The 15,639-nt window shown below is 39.1% G+C and overlaps 1 protein-coding gene across 1 annotated transcript in view; it reads right to left on the reverse strand.

Moving 5' to 3' along the window:
* The window catches only part of LOC105501584 (oligophrenin-1), a 188,852-nt gene that overhangs the window by 152,120 nt on the left and 21,093 nt on the right, over positions 1-15,639 (reverse strand). The window contains exons 9-10 of the mRNA XM_011927570.1: positions 15,148-15,210; positions 14,172-14,246 (exon numbers count right to left, since the gene is read on the reverse strand). Coding sequence (XP_011782960.1) covers positions 14,172-14,246; positions 15,148-15,210 — 138 coding nt within the window. The remainder of the gene's footprint in view (positions 1-14,171; positions 14,247-15,147; positions 15,211-15,639) is intronic.

Below are 15,639 nucleotides of genomic sequence, written 5' to 3' on the forward strand. Positions count from 1 at the left end.
TAACCACTCCGTTCCAAATGATCTGAAATTCTACCTTTATCATATGCTAAATTGCCACATACATTTGAATCTACTTTTGTGCTTTTTTGAGACGTAGTCTCTCTCTGCCACCTGGGCTGGAGTGTAGTGGCGTGACCTTGGCTCACTGCAAGCTCTGCCTCCTGGGTTCAAGCAATTCTTGTGCCTCAGCCTCCCTAGTAGCTGAGATTATAGGTGCACACCACCACATCCAGTTAATTTTTGTATTTGTAGTAGAGACAGAGTTTCACCATGTTGATCAGGCAGGTCTCAAACTCCTTACCTCAGGTGATCCACCCACCTCGGCCTCCCAAAGTGCTGGGATTACAGGTGTGAGCCACTGTGCCCAGCCCGGATCTACTTTTGAATTCACTCTACTGTTCTCACTGTCTAAGCATGTATAAATTCCAAATTGTTTTGGTCAATTGCAACTTTCTTATATATCTTACTTCTAGGTACGGTTCTTCTATTTCAAATATTTCCTGACTGTCGGCTCAAAGTGATACATAGATATAAACATCAGAAGCAGATTGATTAGTTCCAAACAAATTAATTTCCAGATATTTTTCATCGTGACTGCATTATATTTATACAGTAAGCAATTGACATATTTACCACACTGGATATCCCAATTCAAAAAGTGGCTCTGTGTTTGTATATATTCAAGCCTTCTTTCTAGTTCTCCTTTAGCATTCCAAGCTTTTCTCCATACAGATGTTACACATTTCCTGCTCAGTTTAGACCTAGATATTTTATGTTTGGTTAATTTCTTCAAAGGGAATTTTTCTTCCATTTTATTATGCAATTTTATTTCAATCAACTATCTCACTAAATTCTCCTTCTCGGGAATTTTTTAGGTGAAGCTCTTGATTTTTCTAACAAGTATAGTCTCTCTAATATATGGATATTGCCTCCTCCTTTCCAATTTTTATGATTCTACCTTAGTTCTTATGTTTCATTGATTAGTCCATACAGAATATTATTCTCTGAGAGAGGCAATAATGTATATCCTTGTCCAGTTCTCAGACACTGCTGAGAATATAAAACATTTATATTATGAAAAAGATTCTCTCCTTAGGCAAACTTCAGTCAGATTCCTCTGAATTTCCTTTCTGATTTGGTCCCAATCTTGGGTCCTGTCTTTGGCCCATATGGTCTGCTTTTAGTAAGAATCCTGCTGAGTCAGTTTAGTGAAAATCTCCTACTCTAGGTATCTGTTCACTGTATCCTGCTTTGAGCCCCTATCAAGTCAGTTTAGCCACAATCTCTCCTTACTCCTGATATTTCCTCTTAGCATTTCTCCAACCACTGCTTCCCACTGTCTTAGTCAATTTTCTGCTGCTATAACAATACCACAGACTGGGTAACTTATGAACCAGTTTATTGGCTCATTATTTTGGAGGCTAAGAAATCCAAGAGCATGACATTGTCATCTGGTGAGGGCCTTTATATTCATCATCCCATGACAGTTAGGCAAGTTGGTGGTCAAGACAGAGCGAAAATTAGGCCAGACTTACTGTTTTATCAGGAGCCCAGTCCCACAGTAACTAACCCATTCTCAAGAAAACAGAGCCCTCATGACTTAATCACCTCTTAAAGGCTCCACCTCTTGATAACTTTATAGTGGCAGATAGACTTCAGTTTGGGAGGGGATATTCAAGCCATAACACCCATCCTGCTCCTTGGTTATAAATTTCCTCGTGCTTGGAGTTGAGCTCAATCTATCTTCTTACTATAAAACCCCAGTGCAGTAGTCTCTGTTGAAAAAATGTCTACCTTACTATCTCCAAGTATCATGTATAATTCTTTCTTTATCAATTACGATCTAAATTTTCTAAAATAGCTTGTGTATATACTTATAGAAATATACTTAGAATAAAGGTCTCCAAGTTAAAAAAAAAATAAGTATTCCTGGTGAGTAGGATTTGGGGTGAATTTTCACTACCCTTTCTGAACACATTTTAATGCTTAAAATTTTTTAGGATGAGCAGGTATCTTTTTTATTAACATAATTACTTTTAATATTAATGCTTCTGAAACATATTCAGCATTAAAAAGATTATAGGGTCATTTAATGACAAGATAAAAATACTTTCAATAAGAATGATATGGCTACTAAGTTGTGTGAATGTGCAAACATTACTAAGTTGGTTCAACTTAATTACTTAATAAATGGAGATGTTAGGTACATCTCTTAGACTACACATACCCTGGCAAATTACTTAGATTGAAACTAAGTGTGCCATGAACACAAACACAGTTTGTGAAGCTCATCTAAGACTGAAGAATAACCACCAGAGGCTAAAGAGAATCGGAACCAAAGACAGGCATACAGTTTACCACTCACATTAATATGATGTTCCTATTTAATACTTTGCATTAACTTCAACTGCTATTCCAGGAAATTTCTTCCAGTAAGAGGAAGTTGTGAATAGCTTTGTTTCAGAAACTTCCTGGAAATCCACTTTTCTGAACAATGCTTATCAAGCAGTCCTCATCTAAGTAAACAGCCACTTCTCAGAACATCTCTCAAACGGGTTTATCAAATGACTAGTACTCTTCAAAGTTTTACATAAAAACTATTGAAAAAATATATCACAAACTTTGATATAATTTTGACATAAAATTATATCATGAAGTTTGTCCAATCTCAATCATTCAGGCCCCAACAATGAAAGACCTGCCACAAACCAGACTCCAAAAATCTTATAAATATGAATCCCTCTCCACATTTGATTTTCCCCTTCTGAAAGGTTATTAAGACAGTATTGTAATGGTAGTGGCCTTTCTTAGTGCTGTAAGTAACAAGCCTGAATTTGTTTTATCAGAAGACTATTTTGGTGGCCTGTTTGAATCATGATTTGACAAGATGCAAATTCCCTGTTTAAAATCCCTCTGCCATTTCTCATTGCTATTATACTAAGGAATAAACTCCTTCACATGACTGATAATGTCCTCCAAAACCTGGAACCAGATTAAGATTGCCAGATAAAATTAAGAATTTCCAGTTAAATTTGAATTGCTTATAAACAATCGCTATTTTTTTCTTAGTGTAAGTGTGTCCTAAATCTGTTTATCTGAATTTGAATTTTAACTGAGCATTCTGTATTTCGTTTTTTACCTGCTAAATTTGGCAACCCTAGGCCGGGCGTGGTGGCTCACGCCTATAATCTGAGCACTTTAAGAGGCCGAGGCAGGTGGATCACTTGAGGTCAGGACTTCGAGACCAGCCTGGCCAACATGGTGAAACACTGTCTCTACTAAAAATTTTAAAAAATCAGCCGGGCATGGTGGCAGGTGCCCATAATCCCAGCTACTTGGGAGGCTGAGGCAGGAGAATTGCTTGAACCTGGGAGGCAGAGGTTGCAGTGAGCTGAGATTGCGCCACTGCACTCCAGCCTGGGCAGCAGAGCGAGACTCCATCACTAAATAAATAAATATATAATAAACAAATTTGGCAACCCTATTCCATCTTTATCTTAGGGTTACTTTCCACTTACATCTAAATCCTGAGTTCAAGTCCATGGTATTCACAAATCCTGTCTAGAACTCTGGCTAGAGGCTGGATGGCCAAAGCCATTAAGGCAAGTGTTTCATCTCTGAAGGAGGCAAATTAACTATCAAACTCAACAGCTGGCTTGAAAGCGGTAGGATCTCCCAGACCACTGGTGGGTACATATGGACACAGAATAATGGCTACACCTTGGGCACCAGAGTGAGGAACAGACTGAGAGTGTACAAATAATTACAGTTTGATAAAATCTTGGGACTGACACAGAAGCTCTGTAGTTTGTTGTTGTTGTTGTTCGTTTGTTTGTTTGTTTTCTATGATGGTAGTTTCTCCACTAGGGGGAGCCTCCACAGTTGAAACAACCAATATCCACTGAGGGGGTCCCACCCAGAGGACTCTCAGGGACATGCAGGGTCCTTGGATAATGAACTGCTGGGGAATAGAGGCCTCTCAGGACAGGAGGACTCTGAAGAGTAAGAGGATAACAAGAGAGAGACAGAGAGAAAGAGAGAGGGGAAGGGAGGAAGGGAGGGAAGGAGGGAAGGAGGGAGAAGAAAGACACATAAGAAACAAAGAAGTGGAACTACAAGATCTTCCTTTGGCCTTTTCAGAAATCTAAGAGGTATGGGTTGTTAATGTCGAAAAGGTACCCAGAGATAAGAGCACCAAGCTGAGGCTGTGAAAAGATAATGAACTGGCCTAGGGAACTCCATGGAAATAGTGAAGCTGTTGAAAACAGAGGGTCTGGCTGGGCGCAGTGGCTGGCGCCTATAATCCCAGCATTTTGGAAGGCCAAGATGGGTGGATCACTTGAGGTCAGGAGTTCCAGACCAGCCTGGCCAGCACGGTGAAGCCCTGTTTCTACCAAAAAACACAAAAATTAGCCATGCCTGTAGTCCCAGCTACTTTGGAGGCTGAGGCACGAGGATCGCTTGAACCTGGGAGTCAGAGGTTGCAGCGAGCCAAGATTGTGTCACTGCACTCCAGCCTGGGCAACAGAGTGAGACTGTCAAAAGAAAAAAACAAAAAACACAAAAACAAAACAAAACAAAACAAAAAACAGAGGCTCTGCCCAAGAAGCTCTGCCACCCCTGCTTTTTACATATCCATTCAGGTAACTTGTTGACAACAGTATCTGTTCCAAATTTCAGACATTTCCAGGAATTTCAGAGGGACATGAAAAATACAAAGGCCCATAATAACACTCCATTAAACTAAACATTCTGGAAATTCCGGATAGTATTGTCAACCAAGATTAAGAAATTCTACTCAATATGCTGAAGTGTGAAGCAGATCAGATATACCCAGAAGTAACTGCATAACAGCAAGAAATCTACAATAATATAAATTACACTAAGCATATAACTGGTAGAGATGAGGCGGTGATTAACTGTTTTTAGTAAGATGAGGTTTGGCTTCAGAGGATACACTACTATGGGAGGTCATAATATGCCACCCCAAAATACAAAGAATTGTTGACCTGAAGAAAATTAAGAAGCAGCAGGTATAGGAAAGCTCTCTGCCCTCCCTCTATTTGCCTAAAAGCAGAACACAGATTTACAAAGAGAGAGGTATCCCGACCCAACACCCCTTTCTACCAGGGAGAACAAAGGTTAAAAAGGTTAACCACTAAAGACAACTTTGGACACTTATTGGCCTAGAAATGGTAGCAGAGGAATTTATATTAACAAGCCTTACTAACTAGCTATCATCTCTCATTTATTTGGTTTCCCAGATGTTGCTGCTACTAGAGATTCAAAGTCCTTTTACTTTGTCTTGTCATGTCTTAAAAAAAAAAAAATACAATTAAAAAAATTACTATTCTTTGTTGAAGGTGATCTATAACCTGAAATTCAAAGCTACCTCTTTGAGAATTACTCATTTCCTGGGTATCCCCCATGTATGTATGAAATACACATACTAATAAGCTTGTTTTCTCTTAATAATCTTGTCTTTTGTTACAAGAGTATGTTCCAACTAAAAACTTATGAGAGTTGAAGAAAAATTGTTTTTTACCCTACAACACCTAAATGGAAAAATGACTGATAAGCAGCAATTTACAAGGTGTTCAAATATAAAGGCATAACAAATATAACCTGACTCTAGACTGTTAATTTTTTTCTTTCTCAAACGGCAATTTCTCCACTAGAGGGAGACCACAGCACGCTTTAAAAGGCAGTGAGTCAAAAAGAGGAATGGGGCTGGGCACTGTGGCTCACGCCTGTAATCCCAGCACTTTGGGAGGCCAAGGTTGGCGGATCACCTGAGGTCAAGAGTTTGAGACCAGCCTGGCCAACATAGTGAAACCCTGTCTCTACTAAAAATACAAAAATTAGCCAGGTGTGTTGGCACGTGTTTGTAATCCCAGCTACTTGGTAGGCTGAGGCAGGAGAATCACTTGAACCCAGGAGGCGGAGGTTGCAGTGAGCCGAGATCATGTCACTGCACTCCGGCCTGGGCAACAGAGCAAGACACCATCTCAAAAAAAAAAAAAAAAAAGGAAGGGGTAGGAAGATGGATCAACACTGTATTCAGGTACGAAAGTTTTTGTTTTGTTTTGGTTTGATTTCATTTGTTTTGTTTTGAGAGAGTGTCACTCTTATTGCCCAGGCTGGAGTGCAATGGCATGATCTCAGCTCACTGCAACCTCCACCTTCCAGGTTCAAGTGATTCTCCTGCCTCAGCCTCCCAAGTAGCTGCGATCATAGGCGCCCACCACGCCTGGCTAATTTTGTATTTTTAGTAGAGATGGGGTTTCGCCATGTTGGCCAGGCTGGTCTTGAACTCCTGACCTCAAGTGATCCACCCATCTTGGTCTCCCAAAGTGCTGGGATTACTGACTTGAGCCACCATGCCCATGAATGGTTTTAAAGCTGAATGTGATCATCTGGTCAACAAAGGAAGCACTGAGGAAAAGATGAAGGCAACAACAAGAAGAAATAAAAGATGCCCTCCAACAGAGAAAAGAAGCTACAATTTCCCTTTGCCCATTATCATCTACACAGTTTAAGTGAAGAATCACCTCTGACTAGGATGTAGGAATCTTTGAGAAATATGGCTTCCCATGGGAAAATCCTACCGATTTGCTGCTTGTTATCTGTTATTTGCAAATATTAATTACATGTCAGTTCAGATAACTTGGTGGTCCTAATGCTATCTGCAGAGATTAACAAAAGCTATATTTTATGAAACTACATATAACAGAAACTCTGTGCAGTAGCGTAACAAAACACAATCATGTAGGGAATGGTTCACGTTTTTGAGAAAAACAAACATTCTCTAGGAAGAGACATGCATCACAAAAGGTATTCATTAATTCCACAAATATTTCCTATGTGTCAGCCACTGTGCAGAATACCAGATTCCTAGAGATCCAGGTACCTAGTGAAGAAACAAGGACAGAGAAATGCTAGAGCATGTATTACCTACCTGGGAATTTTGTAAATGCAATTTTCCCAGATGACAGCTACATTTGATATAGGGAAGACTAGTCTTTCAGTTCTGATCACCTTGTCTGGCTACTTGTATCTAGAAGGGTTCCCATGTATGCTCATGGAAAAGATTTTATGAAAGTGGGTTGCTAGTCATAGTATAAGCATGTCAGAATAGGAGGCAAAGGCGATATGTGAAGAATAAGAGAAAATAAAAAAACAAAGAGAAAGAGAGGTAAGCAGTAGCCCTAAACACTGGTGTATGCATTGAATAAATGTGTGAATCAATGAATGAGAGAGAGAGCTGTAAGACAAGGCTAAGGAAAAGGAGAAAGGGGATCATGAGGCAAGGCAGAAGATAAACAATAAGACCTGGAAAAAATTGAAAGCCAATGGAGTTCAAGCAGATAAAATAAGGTATACATTACACATCAGGAAAAGGAAAACTGTTAGTCTCCCAAAGTTAATATATTCTCCTTATATGTTTTACCTTAAGATGGTGAAAGATCTTGGTTTAAGAAATAGGCTGCTTTTTTCCAAGGGGAAGACTATAGTTTCTATTTTCCAAGTGCCTATACTGCTTCATGTCCTTATGCCACCAGTGAGGATCAACAGAATCCTGAATCTGGGATATTCCAGAGTTTATTTTGTGAGAAAAACATATGACTGTATCTATGAACTATAGCTGCTGCTAGACACTAAGTTGCAGGAGGCCAGTGACTTCTGTCCCCCTTCTTTACTGTTACATCCCTACCACTTGATACAGTATCTGGCACTTAGGAGGTACTCAAGAATATTATGTTGAATGGATGAATGAAAAAATGAACACTGCAGGGCATAAGAGATGCTCAGGGCATAGTTCATTTGCCTAACCTGGCTCAAAATGGGGGTTCTGGGGATCCTAGTACTATAAACAGAAATCAAGAGGGTAAATTGGTTGCTCTGGGTCCATAATCCATTTCAGGCAGATAACCTGAAACTGGCTCTGAGATACAGCATGTTTGACAATATTACAGTAAAAAAAAAAAATCTAGTGGCAAAAAGAAATGCCATAGGAGAAAAAGTGAACAGACTGAGTACAGAACAAGTTTCTCCAGAGAAAAGTGTAAATGATACTCTGGCTGGCAAAGAGCTGAAACATCTTGGAAAACATGGTGTCTTAGTCATTTCAGGCTACTATAACAAATTACCAGAGACTGAGTGGCTTATAAACAACAGAAATTTATCTGTCACAGTTCTAGAAGCTGAAAGTCTAAGATAAGGGTGCCAGCATGATTGGGTTCTGATGAGGGCCCTTTTCCAGGTTACATCTTCATTTGATGTAAAGAGAGTAAGCTAGCCCTCTGGCATCTTCTTATAAGGGTATTTATCCCATTCATGAAGGCCCCATCCTTATGATCTTATTCAACCCAAATTATTTCACAAAGGCCCCACCATTATAATGGTATTATACTGGGGAGTCAGTTTCAATATATAAATGGGGGAGGAAGTACAAACATTCACTCCCTAACAGATGTCATATGCCAATGAAAGGAATTTATTTCTGCTCCTTTGAGGAAATAAGTGAGAACATCACAATGAGTCATAGGTCAATAAGATAACCACTGCCTAAAGGTCTAACCACGGGATTCCAAAAAGGAAGAATCAAGGATGACCTTGAGGTCCACTTAACAGCATCACAGGGAGTGTCCTAAAACTCTCAATGGAATAGTGTATGTAGTAGGCAGATTTCTGGTTCCCAAAGGTGTCCACATCCTAATACTAGGAACCTGGGAATATGTTAAGTCACATGCCAAAGGAGAATTAAGGTTACAGATAGGTTTAAGGTCACTAATCAGCTGACCTTGAGATAGGGAGATTATTCTGATTATCTGGGTGGAATGAATGTAATCACAAGGGTCCTTTAAAGCAGAAGAGGAAGGCAGAAGACAAAGAACCAGAGTGATGGCAGCATGAGAGGGGCTATGCCTGGTGTTGCTAAAGTGGACCATGAGACAAGGAAAGTTCTAGAAGCTGAAAAGGTAAGGGAACAGACTGTCTTCTCCAAACAAAAAAGTAGCCTTGCTGACACCTTGATTTTAGCTCCAGAAGAATGATTTTAGGCTTCTGACCTCCAGAACTATAAGAGAATAAATTTGTATTTGTATTTTTGTTTGTTTGTTTTTTGTTTTTTTTGAGATGGAGTCTCGCTGTGTCGTCCAGGCTGGAGCACAGTGGCGCGATCTCGGCTCACTGCAAGCAAGCTCCACCTCCCGGGTTCACGCCATTCTCCTGCCTCAGCCTCCTTAGTAGCTGGGACTACAGGCGCCCGCCACCACACCCGGCTAATTTTTTTGTATTTTTAGTAGAGATGGGGTTTCACCATGTTAGCCAGGATGGTCTCGATCTCCTGACCTTGTGATCCGCCCGCCTCGGCCTCCCAAAGTGCTGGGATTACAGGCATGAGCCACCATGCCTGGCCAAATTTGTATTGTTTTAAGTCATTAAATTTGCAATAATTTATTACAGCAGCACTAGGAAACTAATACAAGCAATCCCCTGGATCCTCATTCATGGTGACATAGCTGAAAGACTCTCCCCAAGTCAGAAACCCTGCAGCAGGAAGCAGGTGGCATAACAGCATTGCTAGATTCATATGTCAACAACTGAAATTATTTTTGCTAAGTTAAAATACCTTTAAGAGAAAAATTCCCATCCTACTATTTACATACTTACAAGAATGATAGGAAATGGCATTATGTCAGATGAGAACTAAAGATGAATTTGCTATCAATTATTCAGATATTGAGAAAATAATAGACGAGGAACAAATATTCATATCAAACTTTATTTCTAAAAGTTTTTGAACTCAGCTTCATAGTCAAATGCAAATAGGAAATAATTTTGAAAGGGTAACAGTAATATCCATTGATAAATTACTTCAAACTCTAGTGGTACTATTTCAAAGCAAGCATGATTTGAGAATAATCAATGTATTTAAAGTAGTAAGTATAGTAATGGTTAATGTATTGAACCTATGTAAAATTTATGACATACATGTATACATATACGCACATATACAAGGATCTGGCTTTATGAATAAGGTATTTTGATATGTATGAAAAGCTAAAGATCACACCATACGACAGTATCAGAAAGATGGCTAACATATACAGTTGCTTTAAAGATTAACACATAGAGTTCAAGTTCTGCAACTCCTGAAGTGGAGTGTGTTATGTTTTTGTTTTATTTGCTAGGGGACTCTGAACTTCTCATTCAAACAAAGAGTCACATAACTTGAAAGTATTTCTGATTAATGTATTTATTATCTGTTTGTCCAAATATATGTGAATTTAATACTAAAGTTAAGTCTCCAGATGCTGAATAATTCACATTAATTATGAAAATAGAAAAATGACTGTGTGCATATTTCTACTCTATTATCTGTCTATATATATTAGGTATTCCACTTGGTTTCTGAGAAGTCCACATATCTTATTCTAATGCCATAATGATGAAACGAGAAATTTAAATATTTAAACAGGAAATGAAAATAACATAAATAACATCTTACAAGTGACTTGTTACTTCACTCACTACAGCAGGTCCTCTTCTGTTTAGATCCATAGGCCTGTGGCACAGTAAGGGGATTGTGGGAACAACACTTTCCTGTTTATGACTGTCAACCAGGCTCAACTCTATCAAGAGCCCCTGCTGATACAACCAGTCTCATCGCTCTCCATGCCCCATCTCACCCATCTGCTCCATTGTGAAATACTTAAGAGTCTCTGGAGCACAACATGATTATTAAGACTATAATGACAATGGGAGGCATTTTCATTAATAAGTTAGTTATAGCTTGATAAAGGAAAGAGAAATAGAACTCTTACATGAGGTTCCAAGTTGTCCCTGAGATAATCAGATTGGCTTCTCTGTGCCAAGGTGGCCTACGATGGATCCAGCACCAGTGAAGACACTAATCCTCACAGTGCATAAAACCTCATACATAAAGCATCATACAAAAATCTGGTGTAGGCAAGGAATGTGACCAACCAACCAACAGCCTGATTGAAAATAACTATTGATTATGTGTTGCCTTTGACTTTATACTCTGTGTTATATTTTATTTCCCAAAAAGACAAACTTTTGTGTAGGGGAAGAAGAAAAGGCTTTAGTAAATGATAGAAGAAAGCCTACAGTTACGAGTTTAGGAGATATCATAGGGAAAGAAGTCTGAGGGTTGTTTAGATTAAAAAAATTACAAGAAGTATCCTTTTGACTAGCATAGAGCATGAGACTTAAGAAAAAAAAAAGAGGGAGAGATGGTACATAACCAAAAGGCAATGGATGTTCACCCTCCAAGATAAATCATGATGGGTCCACATGCAACCAAGGCAACAAGCCCCTAGTGGTATGAGACTAGATCAGGAAAGGGTGAAAAGAAGCAAGACAGCTTTGAGGATCCCAGTGAGACACGCCAGAGGACATCACATGAAAGAAACTTAGAAGGAAGGTCTCCCCACATAACTAGACATTGAAAGGTAACTGAGAGACAGTTTCCCAGAAGAATGTAAGCCCCACAAAGGTTGAAAACACAGGGAATATGTTCACTTTTCAATCCTCAGCCCTGAACACAATGCTTGATGCTCGGGTAGGCACACAAATATTTGTTCAATGAATAAATAAATGAATGAGGATCATCACCACATCTGGAGTTTCATACATATGGGGCAGGGATCGGGGTTGCCATTTTCATATACAAATAAGGAAGTTAACAGTTTTATATTGTATCTATCAATATTTATATCTCGAACTTCCTGGTATATTTTAGATATTCCTATGAGAGTTAATATTTGGAGGATGGTTTTGAATAAATGAAATACACCAACTCTATCACTTTCCTTAATACTTGAATCAAATTGTACCGCCATGTGTGATTTGAAGGAACCACTTCAGTTCCATTAAAGCCCATAAGAGAATCAGTGGGATGCCTGGCATGGCATTTTTTAGCTTATTATACAACAGATATAAGAATGTAGTGATACTGGAAACAGAATTTTCAATAGTTCAATAATTATCTGAATAAATATCTGAGTTCAATAATTTTTCAGAGATTCAATATGCTGGACCATGCTGTCAGCTGATTTACATATGAAAAAGTGTCCTTAGCTAATGAGATGGGTTGCAAATTGACCAGGAATAAGCAATCCAAATTTTTAAAAGTCAAGAATGTAAGGTGATTAATGAAAACAGATGCTGAGATACTAATGATGTAATCTGGAATTCCAAAACCACACCTGCTACGACTGAGTGCTATAACATCCTCAAATGTGAGTAGGGTTGGTTGTCAGACCTGCAGGCTTTTGAGAGATTAGCTATGCATCACAGTAAGGACCAAAAAATATGTACTTTATCCAAGTGAGTTTTCCGCACTCAATTTGTTCTCTGACACTATGAAAACTCAGCTTACAAGATGCTTCACTGCCACCCACAAAAGGAAGAAAGGTAAGTTTGCAGGGAGAGAAATGCAGGTAGATACCTGTGAACCATCTACATAGAGAGAGCTTGTGCAGAGACTCCAATATTGATTCCCTCAGCCTTTAGGGCTTCTTGCCTCAGTGATGTCCATTTACCTGAGCATGCTATATAAAGGTGATCATTCTGATGTGTGCCATGGCGTTAAGATGACTGAGAAGCACAGATGCAGTGGGCAAGTGAATATTTGCATTTAGAACTCATCAGAAGATGTCTGAAACAGAGATTTTGTGAGTTGTCAGCATACAGGTGCCAGTAAAAAGCATAAAGAGAGACTACCACTGCCAGCCATGGTGGACTAACTGGTATTAGACTTGCCTTCCTGCTGTAACAACTAGAAAACTGGACAGTATACAGGAAACTCCTGCATGTAGTTATTGAGCAATGGACAACACAGGACTATGACTCTGAGAAGAGGGAAACAAACAAGATAACTGCTACCTTCTCCACAGCCTGCTTCTTAAAAGCACTTTTTAGATTGCAGCAGATGGAGTGGGAACTCAAGCTGAGCATGGAAGTCTTGCTAGAAGCAAGACTTGTTGAAGCAGCTAGAATTAGCAAGGCACAGTACCACAGAAGAGTGAGCTATGTAGAAAAAGAGCTCAACAACTTTACCTGGGGGTGGATACTTTATATCTGGCCTCAGAAAACTTTAAAAGAAGACTCAAATAAATCAAGTTGATCCACAAATAACTGCCCACAAAGAAAATTCAGTCCTCTTTAAAAGAAATCAACAAAATCAAGACACTCAGTAAGTCACAATATCCAGCAACCAATAAAGATTACAAGAAATATTTTTTAAGAAACAAAAATGTGAGCCATAACCAGAATTTTAAAAAAAAATCAATCAATAGAAAAACATGTAAAAAAAAAAAAAAAAGAAGTAAACCAGAACAAAGATAGAACTGTAGGAAACACTCAGTCAAGGTGTAAAAAACACAAAGATAAAGGTTCAGCAAGTTACTGAAAAGGAATCCTATAAGATTTAGAAGAGGTCAGGCATTGTGGCTCATGCCTGTAATCCCAGCACTTTGGGAGGCAAAGGCAAGAGGATGATTGAAGGCCAGAAGTTCAAGACCAGCCTAGGCAACATAGTGACACCCCATCACTACAAAAAAATTTAAAAATCAGCCTGGTGTAGTGGCACACGCCTATAGTCCCAGCTACTCAGGAGGCTGAGGTTGAGGTTGCAGTGAACCACGATCATGCCACTGCACTCCAGCCTAGGCGACAGAGCTAGATCCTGTCTAAAAAGAAGAAAAAAGATGTGAGAAGAATCAGAAGAGTGACGATGTGTTATGGAAGTCATGAAGTCATGTAAGGAGAAATTTTCAAAACAGAGAAAGTGGTCAACAAGGAGATCAAGTAAGACAGAAACTCAAAAGTGTTCACTGGATTTGGTAAAAAGATACCTACTAAGCCTGGCCATGCAGTTCCAGTTGAGACATAGGGGAAGAAGTTGGATTGCTGAGGGTTTCTGGAGTGAATGGGATATGAGGAAGGAGAGATAACAGCCATGTTCAAGGTACAATTGACTCTGCCCAGGGTGGGCAAGTATGTGTATGTTTTACCTTAGAAAATACTTTTTTTCAACTACTCTACCACATTTTTTAGCAGTGTCTCCTTTCTCTTCCAGTCACATTTCTTTGTAACACATAAAGTACTCCCAGTAAGAATTATCAAAGTAAAATTGTTACCAAAAAAGGCATTCAGCAGCTTCTGAACCTGAATATTGCTGCCCACAGTGCGGTACAACCCTTCTGTCTTGATCCCTAGTGGAGGAAAAAATCAGGTTAATTTCACTTGTATAGCTAGAGTTGTCATCTCCCCCTGGTACACTAGAGTCAATTCAGATAGGAAGGGGTCACACTACGTACTCCAAGTTCTCCAGCCTTCCCTGTAACAGGGGAATAGTCCTAAAGCATCTCTCCAAATTATCCATCCTTTCATTTGGAGTATACCAAGCCTGCTCATTAATCTAAAGAGAAGAAAACAAACTCTATAGTAAATAGAAGCATGTGCTTACTTTGGGCAGCAGCAGAAAGCTGAGAATGGTGCTACCATCTTAGAAAGAAGTTCATTTAATTGAAAAACAAGGAAGGATCAGCTCTCAAGTTGCTTCTAAGCAGTGACACAAAGCAGGAGAGGGCTGGAGTAAGGCAGCTGTGAAACAAAAGGCCATTTCCTGCACCAAGAAGGACTAAAAAAACATTTTAAAGAACAAAGAGACTTGATTCATATACTACACTTGCCCACAGTCTAAATATCCTCAGAAGGAAACCAGAGAGTATCAGCAACCAGAAAGAATGCTGATTCCACATCTCCCTGAGTTTAGTTCTGCCCCCATCAATTTTTATACCAGTATGTATTGTGGCAGAAATTGAACTCTTGATTATTTAGGATAGAACCATCATGACACTGCTTCAGGAGTGCCAGGTACTATTTGAGAATACTTTATAAACTTATAAGCTCTTTAAAAGCAGGAATCCACAAATTATCCAAATATGCTTGCATACCACTAGTTTAGAATTTTCTGAAATTTTCTAGCTTGTATCTACTACACAAGCTTTGTAAACAGTCTTCATTCCTAAAATGCTACTTCAGAGAAATTGCCCAGGATAAAATCAGAGTGACCAGATTCAGACAGTGCCAAGGCTGTGGTTCAGATCTTACCTTTGGTCTCAATAACATTGATGCACTTCCTGACAAACTTGAAGCCCACTTCATTTAGCTCCACTGTTTCAAGCAAAGGAAAACAGTTAGTGCCTGCTGCAACAGGTGTCACCTATTAAACATTTAATGACTATGCGAAGGGACTGCATTGAGAGAGCTAAGGGTTTTTGGTTGCTCATTTCCAATCACCCTTAAATGGAAAGATTCGTTTATTCAGGGAAGGTTGAGCATTTTAACTCTTATAACACAAAATACTTCTATTTAGCTCTTTGCATTGTCTGCTTTCGGCATGAGCAAAGTCATATGTGAAATGTTAGCCTAAAAATACACACAATTTCTATCATGCTTCCAGATCAGGAAGGATGTTTCTCTACCCACGATGTAAGCTAACACAAAGTGTCTACCTTAGTTCAATTACCAGACACATTTAAAAAATATATGGCTGAATTTTATTTCACACAAAGGCATCCGTATTCAGACTTGCATTAATAG

Source organism: Colobus angolensis, unplaced genomic scaffold (assembly GCF_000951035.1).
Source record: "Colobus angolensis palliatus isolate OR3802 unplaced genomic scaffold, Cang.pa_1.0 Scaffold728, whole genome shotgun sequence".
Lineage (NCBI taxonomy): Eukaryota > Metazoa > Chordata > Mammalia > Primates > Cercopithecidae > Colobus > Colobus angolensis.